This window comes from Rhopalosiphum maidis, chromosome 4 (genome assembly GCF_003676215.2).
Source record: "Rhopalosiphum maidis isolate BTI-1 chromosome 4, ASM367621v3, whole genome shotgun sequence".
In the NCBI taxonomy this organism is placed as follows: Eukaryota; Metazoa; Arthropoda; class Insecta; order Hemiptera; family Aphididae; genus Rhopalosiphum; species Rhopalosiphum maidis.
Window position 1 is genome coordinate 43,831,831 of NC_040880.1, and position 21,621 is coordinate 43,853,451.

General features: G+C 25.9%; 4 protein-coding genes across 7 annotated transcripts; 3 read left to right on the plus strand and 1 right to left on the minus strand.

The window, feature by feature from the left end:
• Nucleotides 1-508: 508 nt before the first annotated feature.
• LOC113559463 (abl interactor 2) lies at nucleotides 509-5,124 on the plus strand. 2 transcript variants are annotated; one of them, XM_026965310.1, is made up of 6 exons: nucleotides 509-684; nucleotides 2,328-2,662; nucleotides 3,373-3,520; nucleotides 3,710-4,105; nucleotides 4,177-4,740; nucleotides 4,809-5,124. In XM_026965310.1, exons 1-6 carry the CDS (start codon nucleotides 666-668, stop codon nucleotides 4,970-4,972), a joined length of 1,626 nt encoding a protein of 541 aa, XP_026821111.1. In that variant the 5' UTR covers nucleotides 509-665; the 3' UTR covers nucleotides 4,973-5,124. The 2 variants fall into 2 exon arrangements, with proteins under 2 accessions (XP_026821111.1, XP_026821110.1); XM_026965309.1 differs by lacking the exon at nucleotides 509-684 and adding an exon at nucleotides 1,263-1,489 and having other exon boundaries at nucleotides 4,809-5,123.
• A 1,586-nt stretch (nucleotides 5,125-6,710) lies between these two features.
• On the plus strand, nucleotides 6,711-8,925 carry LOC113559052. Its single transcript, XM_026964655.1, has 4 exons — nucleotides 6,711-7,427; nucleotides 7,514-7,721; nucleotides 7,793-8,030; nucleotides 8,743-8,925. Exons 1-4 carry the CDS (start codon nucleotides 7,250-7,252, stop codon nucleotides 8,923-8,925), a joined length of 807 nt encoding a protein of 268 aa, XP_026820456.1. The 5' UTR covers nucleotides 6,711-7,249.
• Nucleotides 8,926-8,951: 26 nt separating this feature from the next.
• On the minus strand, nucleotides 8,952-15,469 carry LOC113559051 (glycerol-3-phosphate dehydrogenase [NAD(+)], cytoplasmic). Of its 2 annotated transcripts, XM_026964653.1 has the most exons (11): nucleotides 15,358-15,469; nucleotides 14,995-15,266; nucleotides 13,275-13,452; nucleotides 12,315-12,455; nucleotides 12,111-12,252; nucleotides 11,943-12,055; nucleotides 11,635-11,865; nucleotides 10,313-10,419; nucleotides 10,163-10,252; nucleotides 9,357-9,389; nucleotides 9,107-9,273 (listed from the first exon to the last, which is right to left on the minus strand). In XM_026964653.1, the coding sequence occupies exons 2-11, from the start codon at nucleotides 15,033-15,035 to the stop codon at nucleotides 9,246-9,248; spliced, it is 1,104 nt and encodes a 367-aa protein (XP_026820454.1). In that variant the 5' UTR covers nucleotides 15,036-15,266; nucleotides 15,358-15,469; the 3' UTR covers nucleotides 9,107-9,245. The 2 variants fall into 2 exon arrangements, with proteins under 2 accessions (XP_026820455.1, XP_026820454.1); XM_026964654.1 differs by lacking the exon at nucleotides 9,357-9,389 and having other exon boundaries at nucleotides 8,952-9,273; nucleotides 15,358-15,467.
• A 153-nt stretch (nucleotides 15,470-15,622) lies between these two features.
• LOC113559050 (CTP synthase 2) lies at nucleotides 15,623-21,488 on the plus strand. Of its 2 annotated transcripts, none has more exons than XM_026964651.1 (12): nucleotides 15,623-16,238; nucleotides 16,887-17,057; nucleotides 18,628-18,713; nucleotides 19,061-19,192; nucleotides 19,281-19,451; nucleotides 19,515-19,669; nucleotides 20,053-20,185; nucleotides 20,257-20,345; nucleotides 20,410-20,547; nucleotides 20,629-20,792; nucleotides 20,856-21,182; nucleotides 21,251-21,488. In XM_026964651.1, exons 1-12 carry the CDS (start codon nucleotides 16,073-16,075, stop codon nucleotides 21,310-21,312), a joined length of 1,794 nt encoding a protein of 597 aa, XP_026820452.1. In that variant the 5' UTR covers nucleotides 15,623-16,072; the 3' UTR covers nucleotides 21,313-21,488. The 2 variants fall into 2 exon arrangements, with proteins under 2 accessions (XP_026820452.1, XP_026820453.1); XM_026964652.1 differs by having other exon boundaries at nucleotides 16,095-16,242.
• Nucleotides 21,489-21,621: the final 133 nt, after the last annotated feature.

The window sequence follows — 21,621 nt, forward strand, 5'->3', positions numbered from 1 at the left end:
GTTTTACCATTGATTATAAATAGTACTATTTAGTATTTATAATCAATCTAATCTCATCTAGAAGAGTTGGTTCTCAGACCAACAGGATTTTGTACAGAGCTTGAACAAACACTTCTCTATCTACTACCACATTATTGTAGTTAGTTAAATTTCAATAAACATAAATACTTAAAAATATTCATTGAACTATATTGAAATTTTCCATTCTTGGAATTCCTTGACCTGTATCAAATTGCAGTTTTTTATTTACTTATTTTATTTTTTTGGTTAGGGGTAAATAATTTTGAATACAATTTTTATTTTTTTTATGATTAATATACATTAAACAAAATCTTTTGTTTTTTTATTTTTGAATACTTCAGTAAGAGGAGTCCAAACCCATGGATCCCTCTAAATTCGTACCTGATTTGTTGAGATAGGCAGATTTTCCGTTCAGAATCGTTCTCCGTATACAACGACGTATCATTCAAAACATACGCATAATAATGACTCATTTGACACCTAATGTACAACAGAGCGGTGCCTATTTGCTTATCTTTTTGTTAAGTGATTTTATTGTATATATTGTATATATAAATGATTGATAATCACATATTCGAGTTATTACCTATATGGCTCTATTCATTGTTTTCCTTAGAGAGTAGCGTACAACTCATAAAAAGGAAATGCTGGTAAATTATAAAGGTAAATACATAATATACTTAATACTTATAATAAAAAGTAATAATTATAATTCAATAAAATCTTTATTTTCGAACTGAACATTTAAATTATTAAATTCATTATTGTTTAAAAAATAATCACCTAATGAATGTAATATATTTTTGGCATTTTAGAAATAAGATCTCTTCCCATAAAATAAGTAAACAAGTTAGAATTTAAGTTCCATAAAATTAGTTTACATATATAAATATATGTATAAATATTTAAGATCTTTAGGGTACATCTTAATATTTGTAAATTTACCCCATCTGGACTGAAAATGCTATATTAAATATCTATTTCTGTAGAGACCCTACATAGACAACAGTTTAAACAATATAAGGATAACATTGTATTATTATTTGATATTATTTCTTATATTATTATGGCCTTATCGTATTATTCTGTTATAGTTTTGTGTGATTAATTTAATACAGCAACATTGGTTAGCAACAAACTCCGAGTAGCCCTAGGTTAGGTTAGGCATTAACTGATAACTTATCATTTATACCGTGATATTCTAGGACCATGGTCCATAATACCATAGGTCTGTAACTAAAAGCCCCGCCTGACTCTTTTCAACATTGTAGCGGTGTCATCTACAATCAATTTGTGCCTTTGTGCGAGTACATTATTATATTTATCAGATGTGAAATTTATTATTTAATTAATTTAATAAAATTAATTTCTCCATCTCAATTTTAAATTATTTGTTCTTAATCAATTTTAATTTTAACGAGTTGATGCGATTGAAGTATGGCCATGTGGACGACATTTACAAATTCAGGTTGAACAAGTTTTTATATATTTTAAAAAATTATGATGTAATTGATTATTATAACTGCGCTAGAGATAAATCGCTGATCACACCAAACAAAGATCCATTAAGTATCTGTGTTAATCAACCAAGTCTTAAAACTTCATAAATTCAAAATTATAATATGAACCTTTTGAAAATATTAAAACTATAATCCTTTATCATTTTCTTAGTAACCGATATCGATATTTGTTGTTAAAGCATTTTTAAGTTCCAATTGTAAATGCACATAGATTATAACTCAAAACAGTCAACCCATTGCCATGATAATTTCCCTATAATTTTGGACAACATCTAGTGACGTTGATAACTAATAAAATGCAGTGGCGTATTTATGGGGAGAGATTAGGGAGATACGTTTCTCCCCTTCATCCACCTTTTTTTAAACTATTTTCATACGGTTATATTTGTATTTTTTTCCATTTATCACTCTCAATAGGTAATAAAATTCCGAGCCATTTGGCATCAAAAATTTTAGTTATATCTCCTCCTTTATAGAAATTATAAATACGCCACTGATAAAATGAATTCTAAAACCGTCATAAATGTACACTTATATAAATTGTTATTAAATTGTGATATGGACTAATTCTAATAAATTTATTATATAATAATAATATATAATATAAATATATTATTTATTTAGCCTATTAATTTACCTACACATTACTTATGAAAATAAAATAGTATATTATACCAAAACATCACTAATTCATTAGCTTATAATTTATAATATTTGAAATATAGTACTTTCTCTGATATGTTTAGATACCTAATAATAAATATTTTTTTTTCAAAATGTTTCCAGGAACTTCGGATCCAAGTCGAGAATCAGGTTTAGGAAGTGATTCAGATAACATGGCTGAATTGGCACAGCTTTTACAAGCTGATATACCAGAAGGTCGTAACAGTTTGTCAGACAGTCATGTAAATTTAGAACGTGTTGCTGAATACTGTGAGGGAAACTATTTTCAAGCTGAGAATAAAAGATTGGCTTTAGAAGAAACAAAAAACTATACTACCCAGTCATTAGCTAGTGTTGCATATCAAATAAATACACTAGCTTATAACTTTTTGCAATTATTGGATCTTCAAACAGTTCAACTATCTGAAATGGATAGTCAAATCAACCACATTGCTCAAGTAATCTTTTTCATATAGATTTACATACTGAATTATTACTTTCTACAGTGTATAATATGCATAAGTATATATAATTCTCCAATGATGCTCACCCACATTTTTTAATTTAATAATGAATTTTTCAAATTCTTGTGATTTTTAGTTTCACTGAAGGAGGTAGTGTCCATTAGTGAACTTCTTTTTTTAATTTATCTAATGGATCATTTTTTTTTTTAAATTTATGTTAAAGTTACTAAATCAGAATTTGAATAAGTATAAGTGTGTGCACAGAAGAGACAGCTCCCCTGCGAGATTTTCCACTTCCTTTGATCTTTTATTATACAATAATACCTACCAATTTTTAATAATATGTTCAAATATTCAATATTGGTATACTGGTACCTATACTATTTAAAAATAGTAAATATTAAATAATATTAAAATCCACAATTAGTGACATCACATACATTAGCAATTTTTATGTTAATTTTTAAATAAACAATTTTGATGACAAAAAATATACATCTCGGAAGAAATTAATTCCTTCAAAAAATTACATATGTGTATCCTCTCCGTAAGTACTTAAAAACTACTCATTTAAAATTTGATTTTAATTCATCAATAATTTCTCATGATTAGGTTATACATGTATAATATGTATAAGTTGGGTAATTTCATAATGAGTACTTAAATACTAATCATAAAAATCATATCGTATTTTATTTTTTTAGAATGTAATGATTCACAAAGAAAAAGTTGCTAGACGAGAAATTGGTGTGTTAACAGCAAATAAAACGACCAACCGTCAATATAAAATTATTGCACCAGCTAATCCAGAAAAACCTATTAAATATGTTAGAAAACCAATTGATTTTACAGGTATCTATTATATTTTGTTTTGGGAATATTATCCACATAACTAATTACATTTTTTTTTTTATTATTATAAGTGTTATGAGTAAAGAGGCTGTTGAGTAACAGAACTGTCAAAAAAATGTATAGTTATAGAAATTATTTTAAAATTATTGTTTCAAATTGTATTTAATTTATGTACATTTTATTTTACAGCACTTGATGATATTGGCCATGGTGTTCGTAATACTCCTCGTATGGTCCGTCAACCAATTTCAAACAGTTCCAGTGCTTCAACTAATATGTCATCTGTTGGTCCTGCTCCTACAATCAAACCACCTACTCCTCCAGCGGTAATACGAGCTACTGGATCATTGAGTAAAGGGTCTCGTGAATATCGTACACCTCCCGCTGTTGCTCCACCTCAAGTTCCCAGTCATTATGCTCCTAATTATCCTCTTGGCCATGTCAGACGCGAAAAGGGACCTGGTTATAATACTCTGCCTCTACATCACACATCCTCATCTAGTAGCATACAACCATCTCCAATCATTGGCATGGTACATCCAATGCAGCAGTCTGAACAACCATCATCTTTAAATTCTATGCCTCGTATGTATTTTTAAATTTATATTATGAATCTAACCTATAATCTATAATTATTTATCCTTATTATATTTTAGCTCCGCCATCTCCTCATACATTAAATACAAGAATGGGAGTTGGACCAGATTTGTTGGATCATCATCTTCATCAGGCTCCTTTTTCATCAAATACTGACCACTACCGTTCAAATAGTTCTCAACAGTCATCTACTGATCATTATCGTTCAAACATTCCTCAACAATCATCTACAGATCATTATCGCTCAAATACATCGCAATTATCATCTACTGACCATTATCGTTCAAATTTATCTCAACAATCATCCACTGATCATTACCGTTCAAACATCCCTCAACAGCCATCTGCGGATCATTATCGCTCAAATATTCCCCAGCTAACATCCACTGACCACTACCGTGCAAATACCTCACAGTTACCAGGTATCTTAAAAAACTCATCACAATATCATTCTTCATCAGCTGTAGTCACTTCCCCTCAACAACAACATACTAGACAAGCGTCAGCTTCTCCACCATTGCCACCACCTCCAGAAGATCATTTTGGTCATATTGCTGCTGGTCCAATCGTACCCCAAGAACCTGATCTTCCTGGATGGGTTCCTAAGAATTATTTGGAAAAAGGTAAGTTTAAAATTTCTTAGACATGTATATTATACATACTAAATTGTAATAAATAATTTATATTTTAGTAATTGCAATTTATGATTATTATGCTGATAAAGACGACGAATTAAGTTTTCAAGAAAATTCAGTTATTTATGTCTTAAAGAAAAATGATGATGGTTGGTGGGAAGGTGTAATGGACGGCATTACAGGCTTATTCCCAGGAAATTATGTTGAAGGTTGTAAATAAAACACGTTTACATTTACTGTTAAAAGCTTTAATATAAATTTAATATTATTACTACCTACACTAACAATATAATAACATGGTAAATTTTATTAAAGAGCTATAAACAAAATCAGTTTAAGCTTAAATTTAAAATTTAATTATGTAATTACAATTTAATCAAGATAATAGTTTACAAACTAATTATAATATTTTATTTGAATAAGTGTTCTTTAATAATTATCTAATATGTGTAATGACTAATTATAATATTTCATATATTTTATATTTAATGTATAAACTATAAATTAAATGAATGGGGAATAATATAGCGATATATAATCATTATAAATAGGTAAAATAATCTATTGAATATTTCTTTACTTTTATTTATTTCAATTGCTTGTTTGTTAGTATTTAATATTTTTATGTATTAATTTAAAAATATACTTCAAATTAAATGTATTATTAAAAATATTAATTGCACTTCGTACACAAATATATATTTATTTTTTTTTTATTTGTATAATTAATGGTATAATTATTATTTAATTACACTTTATAATGATTTATTTTAAATTAAATTGACTACTGCAATAATTGTTATTGAAATTATACAATCATATTTATTAATATATTTTATTTAAAAATATTAAAAAATTTTTTTAATTATTTCCTAATTAGAATTATGAGCTTATTTTACTTTGATTTAAATCCAACATGTTTTAAGATAGCTTTCTGGTATAATGTTTAAGGATTTTGAATATATACTATTTATAAATACTTATAAATTACTTGCTATTATACAAAATCCATTCACATTAAATCTAATAATGTTGTAAGTTCTGTCTACAGAAAAACTAGTAATACTCACACTTTTTAATTTATAGCTTTGTACTGCATTTTCAGATTACTAAAATTATAATAGATAAAAATAACATTGAATTTACTCTATATGTTTATAATATCCAATTTAATCTTTGTAACTTGCGATTAGCATGTTATCTAAATAATTTATAATCTTATGGGCTCAGAAAGTGAACCCAATTAATTTATTGATGTTTTTATGAAGTATTCATGGGAATATTGTAAAATAATTTTTATATTGGTCTATTTGAGATTATGTATAAAATATTTAGGATTGAATTCAAAGTTTAATTCTCTCATAATTTAAATAACAGCCTGTTAATACTGTTAGTTTAATTTTTAATGAAAGAAAATTTATTGCATGAGACCAATAGTATGACTCTACTGCTTAAAACCTATCTTAAATGTGTTGATACAAATTATAAGTTAAAAGTAGTTTTACAGCCCTGACTATATTTATACATACCTATCATAATGATTGCAAAAATTTGTAATTTTTACCATTGAGAAATATTTTTGAAATTAATTTTTAAAAATGTTAATGTAATACATTTTCTTAAATTTTTCTAAGATATTCAATTTCATATTCATTAAAAACATAAAATTACTTTTTTATTGTTTGGTACTTTTTGTGGTGGGGGTCCCAATAAAATATTTTAACTAGAGATTTCCTACCCCAAATTATTTGAATTTTATTCACTAAACTTGATCTTAAGTGTTTACGAGCATTTGGCAGTAAGACGTTAGTTGTCGTTTTTTTTTTTTTTTTTTACTAGTTTATCAAAAATCTATGTAACAATTAAAAATAATTAAATTGTCATGTACTCGCATGTGAATGAACATTATAAATCCATTTCGAGCTCTATGAATTACGACCACATCATTATATTGCAATATAATATTATGAAGGGTGACCGCGGATGGCCATGTCCCCGCTATTTTAGATTTTACAATATTTATACTTTTGACTTTGTCCCCCTCCCAGTTTATGTTACTGCGAGCGCACTTAATTATGATCCACTGAGATAGATAGCAACTTTATTTACATAGCGAGTCAGCGCTCCAGTAATTATTATCTATCTCAGTGTTATGATCTAAAACTACGACTGATATGAAGTATGATAATGGTTATCAGACATATTTATACTATAAACAATAATATATCACAAGCTATAGTCTGTTGTTTGTAATTATGCTCATACCTACTGAACCAAAAATTCAATTTTGGACATGCGTATTAACTATATATTAACTTAAGTAATAAGAACTACTAACCAATGTGTACAACGCAAACTAGTGTAAATGTGTATTTTGTCATGTTACACAAAAACTCATCACTCGAAAATTCAAGACCAGTCGTGTAATGTTTATATTTAACACAGTATGTAACGGCAATCGGTAGATAGGAAGTTGCTGTTGTTCTTATAAATTACAATGATGTTGACCACACCAACAAATGTCGCGTCGAAAAAAACGCAATGCATAGCACTTCTCGTACCCGTCTTTTTACCAGCAATTCACATCCTGATTTTGGATAAATTCTGGAGCGACTTCAATGTGAACGTCAACAAGGAACACTGTACCTGTTCCTGTTGGGACACTGTGTTCAAAGGTACGCTTAACTCTGCGTACATTTTTATATAGGATTTTAAATCAAATAGTTAATATTTTAAATCAGGGACGAACTTTTTGTTTTAGGTCCTTATGAAGCAGGTGTTGCTAGATATAAACACATGTACTTCAACGCTACAGATAATACATTTAAAATCTGGGCGATTACGGCGGTTTGTACTATTGTGTTGTACGAATGTGTAAAAAATATTGTCAGGCTATGCCTTGACAAGCAGATACGCTACAACATGATGTTGTTATTTACTTTGTCGATGTTCTCTCACTATTACTCGTGGTTAGTTACACACAGCATATAGACTTCTGTGTTTACTAGCTGCTAAGCTTTGACAATGCAATGTTTTCAAGGTGGTCGTTTGTCAACTATTGGAACGACGACTTTTATTCACAATGGAATCATCAGATATTCTTCACTATTACTGAACTCTATTCTACAGGCATTTTGTATACAATATGTGATCGTAGAAAAGAAATAAAGAAATTTCATTTGTTTTCTATCATTACTGTGGGCTTAATACATATGTTGGCTGCTGGCTTTGATCAGTTTGTTATTAATGTAATAGGAGGAAGTGGATTTGCACATCAAGTAAGATTTTGTTTTTATAAATTAGTTATAGGTAGTTATAGCCAAGAATATAGTAAAATAAAATAGATATATTATACTTAATCTAATCTCTAATATAAGTTAATTAATCAACTTTTACTAGAAACTGAATAAATGACCTCATTCAATGCTAAACCTATGTTAGGCTAGGCTTAACTATGATAATCAACTCTTATTATTAATACATTAGAATAATACAAGTTCGTACTAAGAGAACATCAGGTTTAATACACATATTCTATAATAAGTTGTACACGTGTTACAGGGTGTGTCATTAATTATTAGTATTGTTAGTTGTATGTATTTTAACTATGAATTGTACTTGATAAAGTTTTTTTATCTAAAAAACTTAAGAAATCAAGTTTTAGCCTAAAAAATAAAATATATTCTATAAGCAAACCTAATTATATATATTTTAACTTGTAGTTTATTCTGGATGACATCCCAATGCCATTTCTTTATTATCTAAATAATGAGGAATCAATTTGATGTTTTTAATAGCCATTTTTAATGTGCCAGATGAATTTGAAATGTTATTTTCTTTTTTATTAATAAAACTAATAAAAATGTGTTATCAATATTAGATGTCAATTTGATTTTATTTATATGCAAGTCAGATGTAGTAAATATTGATATATTGTTCATATTATTCTTAATATAGATTTTATGTTACTCACAATAGTTTTATTTTCAGGTAATAAGAGATCTTTTTTTGATGATACCAGATATATTGAACATTATTATACCATTATTTGAAATAAAAAAACAAAGATCGGCCATCAAAAATCGTTATGCTGATGATCCAAGCAGTTTCAAAGAAATATTGTTACTAGTAATAATAGTAACTTCTGGGTTGATAATTGTTTCATTTCTTTAATAGGCATTTATTTATTTTAACTAATAAAACCTATGTATATATTTATATTTTTATGAATTGCTTAAATACAATACAATTTGGTAACATTTGAAATTGGTGCATTTTTGTTTGAGGTAGTGCAAAAAAAAGACATTAACATTTTAAAACAACATATGTGACACAAGTAAATATACCTACATTATATAAATTTAATGTAATTTGATATATTGGATGTGCATTGTAAGTATATATTGTACAAACATAGTATCTAACTGTTGCAGAAATAAAATCATACTGTATGACAACCTAACAATGTTACAATGTTGGAACATCTATCCCATTTATTCTCCATCAACTTGATCAGTTTTTCTAAAATAAAATAAAACAGTATAAATGTATTAAACAAAACTTAAATTTGTATTTGAATTTAAAAAAATAAATATGATTCCTACAGGTTACATTTATCCAGATTTAGTTTGTCAGACCTGTAAACATTATTTAATTACTTAGTAGTTTATTTTAAACTAATGAATGGTATATATGAAATATAACTTATGTTTAAAAAAAAGTTTTTAGGGAATAAAAGCTAGTTTTCTACAGAGAAATAAATTATATATAAAAAAAAAGAATGTAATGCTAAGATTAAAAATAATTAGGCAAAAATAACAACAATAATTATAAATAATTAATGCATATCAATAAATATACATACATCATACATAGACATATTATAGGCAGTAAAATATAAAAATAGATTATTTGAAACAAATTTTATAAATACATGCAATAAATTACAAATGAAAAAAAATAGTTAATATCCCACAATTAAATTATTCATAATATGCAATAAAATAAAAAACATATTAAAAAATTAAATTATAAAATAAACCATTAAATAAGAGTTACAATGAAAATTACTTTTACTTTAGCTTAATAAATACAATATTTACTATTTATAATTAATTTTACTTTCAAATCAAACTTATGATTATTTTATTAACTATTAGGTAACATAAATATTTTAGCATGTACTTTATTAGTGGTGTATTTATAGCAAAATATTGATTCTTTTTTATAAATACATTTTTATATTTTCATCATTATTTACAAAAAAAATTAATTAAAAAAAAAAAATTATATATAATTATAATATTTAAAAAAATATTATTTTTATTTTTTTTATTAAATATCCTAAATACACCACTATAATTTATTAAAATGTTAATAGCTAGGTGACTACAATATATAAATAACTTACGTATTGGTATTTAATTTCATTTGTTCAATTAAATCATTTGGCTTTAATTCCCCAATACAAATTTTATGGATAGTTGTAAACAATGGAAAACTGAAAAATAAATTATGATATAATTTTTTTTTTTTTTTTTAATATAATGTTTAATATTACTCTTTTTCCATGTTTTTATTTTTGAGCATAAAATTTACTTCAGCAGCTGTGATTGGTCCTTGAAGTTTTTGTCCATTTAACAACTCTTTTTCGAGTTCCTCAATAGACTAAATATGTAGTAATACATAAATAAGATAAACTATAATTAATTCAAGTGTGGTTGAATATTTTTTTCAATTAATTTTGTCCGTGTATTCTTTCAATATACATTTTATTCCTAATTCATAAATAGTTAATTTAATATTATTGGAAAAACATTTACATACAGATATGGACAGTGATTATATGGTTAATACCTATATTACCATTATTTTATTATATTAGTTTATGATAATGAACTAGATAATTACTATTCTTGATTACTTATTATTTATTTTCTAATTAATTTAAAATAGAAACTATTAAAATATTTTGTTGTAAACAAAATATCCATTAAATTATGTTATTGAAGATTTAAAGAACAGCCATCGTTATTTTCTAACACACTACATAACAAACAAGACTTTGATCATCTAAACATGGCAAACAATAATGATTAAACAATAAATAACTATAAAAGACAAAGCAACAAGATACATAAGTTATTGAAAAAGTGTAATTATACATTTTTAACATAACAGTACATGACAATAAATTTTGAATGAAAATTATAGATATATCTTAAGGTAAATGATTATCTGAAACATTCATCTAAAAATTGTTTTCATAAATAATCAGAGAATCAGACTTCAATACAGATCAAATTGGTTTTGGCTGTCATATCATTATTTTAAATAATTTAAAAAAAATTAATAATTAAAAAATGTGTTGTCAAGATTAATGAATATTATGTTGTTTTAAGTTCATTCGGTGTAGCAACAATTCAAATTATCTAACCAATACCTATGTAGACATAAATTCATAGCACTTCCACGCTTAAAACATGTGGCATTTTCATTATTTGCCAAAACATAATAGCTAATTAAAAAAATTGTGATTGATTTGTCACTACTAATTATTAAAAAAAAAATGTTTTGCCAACATATTGAGTGTATAATTGCGTATATTGTAGTTCGCACAATAAGTAACGTACTGAGCATTTAAGTCCATACTTTTACAAAATGTCAAAGTATTATAATCAAAAGTATAAGGCCATCAAGATAAAGTGTTCACCAAAAAAAAAGATTAAACTGTATTTAGATAAACTTAGGCCTGTGTAAAAACTGGCCAGTTGTAGGTACATTGCATCCAACAGTAGCCAGTAGACCGTATACTATATGACAGCTTTGGTTTCTAGCTCAAAACAAAAGTTTAAATTATGATATAAAATAAATCATATTTACTTTTCCTGATGTAACATAAGCTTCAGACACTTTTCTATTACGACCACCATAGCATGTAGTGATTAAATCAGCAACACCACATGATTCTAGGAATGTACCAAGTCGAGCTCCAGAGTAAAATGTGTCAACAAATTTAATCATTTCCATAAGACCTATACGTATTATGGCTGCTTTAGTGTTGTCTCCTAACTTCAAACCATCAACAAAACCAGCTCCGACAGCCACAATATTCTAAATGTATAAAAAAGAAAAAATTACATAAATATTATAATAAAAGATTATTTATTTAATAAACTTAAGTTAAATACTTTTAGTGCACCACACGCTTCAACAGCTTCAACATCATCAACAACAGAAACACGGAAATAGTCAGTCTGGATTACATCTTTAAGAATTTGTCCAATTTTTTTATCTCTGCATCCTAAATAAAAATAAATGATTATATAACTTTGACAATTCATACAAAAATGATTTACCAATAGTAGTTTCACTAAATTTTTCATCAGCGATTTCATTTGCCAAATTGGCACCCATTAGTACTGAGACTTCAATTTTTAATTGTTTTTGGATAATTTGTGAAATTAGAGCTATTCCACCACCTTCAGCTACATCAAATCCCTTTAAATATATAAATAACATTAAATAATTAATTATAAATTGTAAATACTGTCTGGCTATACTTTGATTAAAGAAAGTGCAGTGGCAGTAGGTTTTATGAACCCAACAAGGCTAGCACACAATTTTGGTATGAATTGATGGGGAACAACAAACACTAAAATATCGGCATCTTTAGCTGCTTCAACAGCATCAGGTACAGCAACCTAAAATTTGTTTTGAACTTGTTACAATTTTCAATAAAGTAAAGTTTGATAAATAAATGCAATATCTAAATTCAATTTTATGTAAAAAATGTTCCCAATAAATTAATAATTAGTTGGTAAATATAATTAATTTTAGAAACTATAAATAATTTATATTTTACAATAATTAAATTACATTTCATGATACATTTTGTATTGCTAAGACATTGGCAGTAAGTCAAAAAAATAAATGTGAGAGTTAAAAATTAAATGACATTGAAGATAACTAAATGCCCTTAATCCATGTCATTGTCGTATATTTACATACTGTTAAAAAATAAAATAATAATTAATTTTATACTATTTGCATAAATTTAATTACCTATTTGTTTAATTGTAATGAATATAACCTATGTCCTATAAATAATACATAGGTAATTAAACTTAAGAAAAGTTGATATTTAATGTAGTAATAGAATAGTTTAAATAAATATTAGGTGATTTTATTAACACCAAAATTCATATTTAATTATCAATAATTAAGTTTGCTGTTTAAATGTACAATCTATTTAATTAAATATTTTTTCTTATCTGTATAATCCTACTTTAAACATTTGCTTAATATTCTATTTTATTTATATTAACCATAAAGGTTAACAGAAGTACTCAATGTCCAATAAACTATTTTTATTAAGTACCTATTGTTTGTTTTTTTTTGGGGGGGGAGGAGTAAATTGATTAGAGTCCAGGTTATTTTTATTATAAATAAAAATTAATGGGAGTTAAGGAATATCAAATTTATATTAATATAAAACAATAGTGATTTAATCAAAAACATACCACATTTTCAGGGAGCTTTTTTCCAGGTAAATACTTCACATTTTCATGAGTAGTGTTAATTATTTCAGTCAGTTTTTTACCATCTATTAATTCTTCATAAACCCACATTTTAACACAAGAATCAAATGAATCCAAACGAGCTGCATTTGAACCAATTATTTTTGCAATTGATGAACCCCTATAAATTAAATAAATGACAAATTATAAAACCGTTGTTATACAAATTTTATTAGAAATAGTTATTTTATGTCTAAATTGTGAGTTACCATAAATATATATTTTTGTATTCAAGTCAACAAATTTATTAATCAATTCCATTAATAAAGTATAGATTATAATTTTTTTAATCTGTATTTTAAAATAAATAAGCCATTTATATTTTTTTTCAGATTAAATATTGTTATAATCAAAAATATTTTAGTATGAAAATTACATCTTGTTAATTAAATAAGATACCGAATAAATGGTATTTTTATGTAAATTCAAAAATACTGTAAACCTTTACCAATGACTTACTAATAAAAAAAATATGATTCATATCATAACTATGTAAGCTAAATAAAATTAGTGATTTAATATTTTAGATTCTGAAAAAAAGAATTTTTTTTGAATTTTTCTAGTAAAAAACGACAAATTTTATTAATTTTTTTTTAAAGTAATTTAAAAATGTTGAAAATATATACTAAAATATAATATCATTTTTTTAGGAGCTTTTACATTCCAAATTTTGAAAAAATATTCATTTTCATTTCACTGTCACGCTGTAATCCATTAATATATTATCTTAGACTAACAGACAGTTGACTCCACTCAGAATCGTTTTCATTAGTATACAACAATATATCATTTAATTCTAGTTTAACAAATCTATTATAGTGAATAGTGATCTACTTTATAAAGAGGTACACTTGACATCTACTATATAATATAACGGTTACTTAACTGTCTATATTATTTTTAAATAAATGGAAATTAATAGAAACAATAGTATCATAATTTTATTTGTTTAGATTTATTTAAAATAGTTATGTAATTAAAAAATAAGTTTATCTTAAATTTATAATAGGTAACTATTTTGGTACTTTAGATAATGGATACTACTTAAAATATTTTAAATAATATAAATAAAGTAGGTACATCCATGATTTAAAATAATTTAGACAAATATTATCAGAATAAACGAATATTTTAACAATTCTCTTAAAAAAAAAAAATTCATAAAATCCAAAACTCAGTTTTTATATTGTACGTAATTCTCATAATTATTTATTATAAATATAAGATTATTATTTATTTTACATACATTTATGTTGAATGTATTAATAATACTACCATGTCAAACAATAATTTTCAAGAACTTTTGATGACCTTACAAAAATGTTTTTATAGTTTGCATGCATAGTAGAATAATCAACAATTTAAAAAAAATATTGAAGTATTAATTTTATTAGTATAATCAAAAAATAAATCATTATTTATCAAAGATCAAAACACAATTTTTTAAGAATATTTTAATCACAATAAAACACAATTATAATAATGCAAATTGTGATGCTATTCAGTGATTGTTTAAATTATTCATTATACAATTTTTTATAAAAACGATTTTTTTTTTTAACATATTAAGGTAGATAAACTTAAAGCAATTAATCGGTTCGTCAAAGAAAATTGTTTTGATTCATTCAATGTAAATAATCAATAAAGCAACAACGGTACATACCAATTTCCTGATCCCAAAATGCATACTTTTTGTTGAGACATGTTTGGTATACGAATGATGTGGTGTGCTACGAAGAAAGACTTATTACCAGTCAACGGGAAGATGTCAAGTGAAACTAAAGCAGAAATTGCAGTAGCGGAGAAACTGTGAGAAAATGTTTGAATATTTATTTCAATAAGCTGATCAGACTTCTTATCATTTGAACACGTTTGTCCTTGACCTTCGTGGTAGAGATAATTTCAGTGAACTAATTCGATACACAAACGAGAAACCTGTAGGAAAAAAAATCGAACGACATTACGCCATAAATCATAATATTGCAGCGGGACGAAACATCAAACAATTAGGACTTTGCTTTCGTACCACAAAATAAACGAATTAACCATACTCAATTATAGATAACAATATAGGTAGGCATTAAATATAGAAAATCTATTTTATTTCGTAAAAAAATACTAGAAAATTATTATCAGTTGACGGTTATCACTGATTATCTCATTATCTTGTATTATGTTACCGCGAGACAGGTTGTTATATGTCTATGGTTACTACCACCCGGCATTAAGATCATATACGTTTTATGATAGTAACCACGATTTAAGATAATAACCTAAAAATGAATGTTTATGTTTTTCCGCGCTTTTTGCACGCCTAACAAAACGTCGACCCGCACCGCCACCTATTAAAAGTATAAATTATTTCAATTTATTTACAATGCCATGCACACGATAGTCAACAATGTCAACTTCGCATTCTGTAATCCGTTCCCTCTTGTGAACGTGCACTTAGAGGACGTCCTCTTTGGGTCTTGGGTGACTAGTGGGCACTTAACGGTAAAACTTCGTGGTTGTGCGTCGCAACGCCATATACTCCTGTCATAACTAGTCCGTCGTTACATACGTGGTGCATAGTTTGCACTATACCGTTGTCACTTCTCAATTTTCGTACTGCTCTCTGCACCCGAACCTCCGTGCCCCACAGTTGTTCAGTGTGTTTTTTCGCGCTTCCTTGACATTTAGTATTACACCGGTTGTGCTTGACGTTTTACGAATTTTTTTGACCGGAAGAATAATAAATCATGAAATACATTTTGGTCACCGGCGGTGTCATGAGCGGCGTGGGCAAAGGCATTATCGCCTCGTCCATCGGCACGCTTCTGAAGTCCTGCGGCGTCCACGTGACGTCCATTAAGATCGATCCGTATCTGAACATAGACGCTGGGACATTCTCGCCTTATGAACACGGTGTGTGCGTATAATAGATCAGATTTTGGATTTATATAACTAATAATGATCGTCTAAAAAATGTGCTAGAAAAACACTTTCTTTTTAACCTTATTTTAATATAATCATTATCTTCGAATACTTACAATCAAAAGTTTATAGCTGCTTTTATACATCAAATCCTTACCTCAGCCGTTGTTTCACATAATTTTGAATTTTATTACACAACCAATGCCTTTTCAAGCTTTCAAAAATAAATAATTAAGTAATTTAGATTGACTTGTAACAAATTCAACAATGAAAACAAATTCTAAAATACTTTATAATCATACTCTTTTTTTTTTTATTGTTGACTATTGATTTCTTCAATATTACTTATCATATATTTTTATTTATTTTTTCAGTATATTCTACAATTTTGATTATAGAATAAATGTGCATTTATATATTATCCCTACATATTTAATTGAAAATACAGGAATATATGCTAAATAGTTTGTATATGTTCCTACTTAGTCCCTTAGATTGAAATTAAAATACTTATTCTACAATATTTTTAGAGTACTTACTAAAAAAAAAATTTGAAAATATATATTAATAGACCCTCGTTATAATTATCTACTTTGTGTTATGTGCTTGTATAAATCTGTAATTAATTTATCTTTCTAGGTGAAGTATATGTGTTGGATGATGGTGGTGAAGTTGATTTAGATTTAGGCAACTATGAACGGTTTCTAGATGTCACTTTACATAGCCAGAACAACATTACGACTGGCAAAATATATCAGGAAGTTATCAATCGGGAAAGACGTGGCGATTACTTAGGAAAAACAGTCCAAGGTATTCTTGATTTCTGGACAGCTTAATAATAAAGCAGTTACCACTCAATAAAATAATTAACCGTCTTTACATATCATAAGTATAATTTTGCAGGGTGGTAGAATATTTTTTGTAACTCCTGCATTGTAAGTTAAGTTTTTTATGTTGGTTAAAGCATAGAAATATGACTATTTTCTGTCCAGAAGACGGTAAATACTTTTTTTTTGCAAATAAGTTATTGTCTAAATTGAATTACATGAACATGTAATTTAATGTACACGAACATAATAATGTTTTATTTATTTTATTAAATACTTGTTGGTATGTGGATCATTCCTGTACTATTCTTTATAAAACAGTTTATTATTATAAAGAGGTGTGATATTAAATAGAGTATGTAATGTAATAAGCGTGGGAAGACAATATCTACCCACCACACAATTTACTAAAAGATACAGTTTCTTTTTATATAATTAAATACAGTATAGGTTAGTCTTAATTTTCATATCAAGTTTATTATGAGAAAATATTATCCATAAAGACCATTAATTAAGATAATGATTATCTTAGTTAATGATGAAAACAAACTAATTTGATCCTTACTGCTTCTAAATATTTTGCTATTAATGATTTATATTATATTTTATTATGATTTGATGAAATTAAATTCATACAAATTATTAAGCTCCTTCAAAATTTAAGATTACCTATCTATTATTTATAAAGAGTAGTATAATATAACTATTAAGAATATTATTATATTTTTTATAAATATGAATTTAAAACCATTAATTAAAAATCTTATCTAATTTATCTTTATTTTTAATTAATGAATACTTAAGAGGATTTGATACCGTGATTTTCTGTTTTTGTCTAATGTACGCGCTACGTAGGATTTTAGACAGAATCTTTGCCAATCATACCAATTGATCCAATGAAGCGATAAGAATTCTAAAAACGGATTTGAATTTGTCATCGAGTCTACTTGAAATTGACTTTCCCAGATTTTTTACTTTTTAATTTTAACTTCTCCAAAAGTTAAAATATGGCAATTTCACAACTACTCTTTTTTAACATAATTTTTTTAAGAATTTGGAGAAAAATATCAAAGCTATGAGAAATTCGATTCCAAATAGACTTGACAACAAATTCAATTCTGTTTTTAGAATTCTTATTGCTTCATTAGATCAATTGGCATGTTTGGAAAAAAACATGTCTAAAATACTATATCAAGCGTGTGTTATACAAAGATAGAAAATCACAGGATGGAATCTCCTTAAATATATTTGTTTCAAGTATTCTAGTAACTTGGGCAATTATAATTAAAAACATTATATGCCTATTGTGAATCTATTGAATGCTACTTCCTTTATAAGGTGTCCAAAAATAAAATTAATATTATGTTTAAAATATTTTCACCATTATAATCAATACTTTATTCAAATAATTTTTTTATTTTTATGCACTTTTGATTTTGAAAATAATTATAATTTTCAGTTCAATAATTTCTTAAAATTTAAATATTAATTGATTATTAATATAATTTTTATATATTATAAGCATTAAAATTATTCATATTATTTTTTTTCAGTTATACCCCATATTACGGATGCAATACAAGAATGGGTTGAACGTGTGGCCAAACAACCAGTAAGCGATGATAAAGTAGAACCTGACGTAAGATTATTTATAATATTTAATTACCTCCAGTGATGTTTGATATATTGTATATTTTTATATATCTGTTAAATAAATAATAATTTGCATATAAATTATCAATACATTTCATTTTAGAAAATAAATAATAAATAAACATGAATATTTGTTCTCATACATACAAGACTAAATATTAACTAAAAGTTGTAGCAAATTTGATTTTAGCAATTTTAGAATATTTTATTTAACAAAAATGTTGAATAATTGTAACAAACTTTTTTTGTACAAAAAATATACTATATCAAACATATCACTCAATATACCTGTTGTATTAAATTATGAATACTTAGTATTAATTATGTTATTAGGTTTGTGTTGTTGAACTTGGTGGCACAATTGGTGATATAGAAAGTATGCCATTTGTTGAAGCTTTTAGACAATTTCAATTTAAAGTTAAAAAAGAAAATTTTGTGTGTGCCCATGTTTCATTTATTCTTCAGGTACATGTACAATTATTATAATAATGTTGTTTTGTATTCATATTCTCTAAGGATATATTTTTAATTTCTAATACATTTTGTTCTATAGCCTGGTGCAACTGGAGATGACAAAACAAAACCAACTCAATCAAGTGTTCGTGAACTAAGAGGTTTAGGTTTAACACCGGATCTTGTTATTTGTAGAAGTACAAAACCATGTTCTAATGTTGAACAAGTTAAAAGAAAAATATCAACTTTCTGTGATGTAGCTTCAAGACAGGTATGTTTTTTAACCTATTTGATTAGTATTTGTTTTTATTCTTAAAGTAGTAATTTATTTTAGGTACTGTTTATGCATGATTTGGATTCAATATATAAAGTGCCTTTATTTATGGAAAATCAAGGTGCTTTAGAATTTTTACAAGATCGTTTAAATTTTCCTATAAATGTGGCTTATAATCGGATTTTTATGAAACAATGGAAAAAACTATCTGACAAGTATAATTCAATATATAATTACTACATTTTCAGTAATATTTTTAAATTTATCAATTATAATGTATATAAAATAAATTCTATTCTAAAACTAAAAATTTAAGTTTAATGTTATATAATTGATAAAATTAAAAAAATTAATATGTTAATGCTTACTGCATTTGTATACTATAAAATTATATTGTTATAATGATTTTTAACTATTTTATAATATATGTTAAATATTGAAATTATAAACAATTTTCTCTAAGATAATTAAAAAAATTTTAATTTATTTTTAATGTTTCTTGAGGAGAGAGGTAATACATTATTGAACCTGTTATACAAAATGTATATATGTATATAATTTAAATATTTAGTTATTTTGCATTTTAAATTATTTTCAGAATTGACAACTCTCAAAAAATAATAAAAATAGCTTTAGTTGGAAAATATACACAACTTACTGATGCATATGCATCAGTTTCTAGATCTTTGATCCATGCTGCTGCTCATATCAACCATAAAGTGGCTATTACAGTAATACATTTTTATATCCTAATATTCTATTTAAAACAATTCATCTTATTAAAGGTATCTATTGTTTATAGTATGTCGAAGCTGCAAATCTTGAAACGGAAACTAAATTATCAAATCCAGTTGATTACCATGAAGCATGGCAGAAATTATGCCGTAGTGAGTAAGTTAATTAATCTTACACACTTAACAAATTATTTATATATTGTTTTATTTTTCATCACTAGTGGTGTAATTGTACCTGGAGGTTTTGGTACAAGAGGCGTTGAAGGTAAAATAGAAGCATGTAAATGGTGTCGAGAAAATCGTAAACCATTTTTGGGAATTTGCCTCGGTCTGCAAGTTGCTGTTATTGAATTTGCTAGGTAAGTGATTTTTAAAGTAATAATAGTATGTAAAAAGTTTATAAAACTTGTATTAACATCAAAATTCTTAAACATACATAGAAATGTATTGCACTTGGAAAATGCTGATACTACTGAAATAGATTCAAATACCATGTATCCATTGATAATTGAAATGCCTGAACATTGTCCTGAAAATAAAGGCGGAACAATGAGGCTTGGTAAAAGAACTACTGTCTTCAAAAAAGGAAATTCATCTGTTATACGTAAGAAAAACTGTAAATGATTTTATCAATGTTACATTTATAATTAAATTTGTATTAATCTAGATAAACTCTATGGTGGACTTGAAGTAATTGAAGAAAGGCATCGACATCGTTATGAAGTAAATATTGATTTTGTAGAACGTCTAGAAAAGGCTGGTTTAAAATTTGTTGGAACCGATACAGAAAAAGTTAGAATGGAAATATGTGAACTTGATGATCATCCTTATTATGTGGCTACACAATTCCATCCAGAATATTTAACCAGGCCTTTAAAACCATCACCTCCATTTTTAGGTTTAATGTTAGCTTCTAGTGGCAAACTTAAATCATATCTTAATAATGAATGTCGGTTTACTCCAGACGAAAGCTGTTCAGAAGATGAATGCAATGGTATTTATTTTAATTCATTAACTAGATTAACTTTATTATGCTTAAGTTATAATTTAATTCCTTTTTAGATGTATCATTCAAACTTCAAGATCTTATGACTCAATCAAATACCAACAATAAATCTGAATGAGATTCAGTTGTACAGTGTAATTCAAATATTAATATGTTTTTGTATTGTTTGAACTTGTAACCATTGATACAATCATTAAACATTTAGTTGTTTATTAATTAATTAACAATTTTTGATTTACTTAGAGCATTGAATTTTTCTTATTTTTATAATATTGTTTTGTATCGAAAAATAGGTAACTAGTTTTTATTGTTCATTTAATAATATATAATTATTATATTCATTTTTTAAATAATTTACAAAATAAAATGTTATAATTTGATAGAAAAAAATACTGATCAAATATTTTTTATTTAATTATTTATTGAA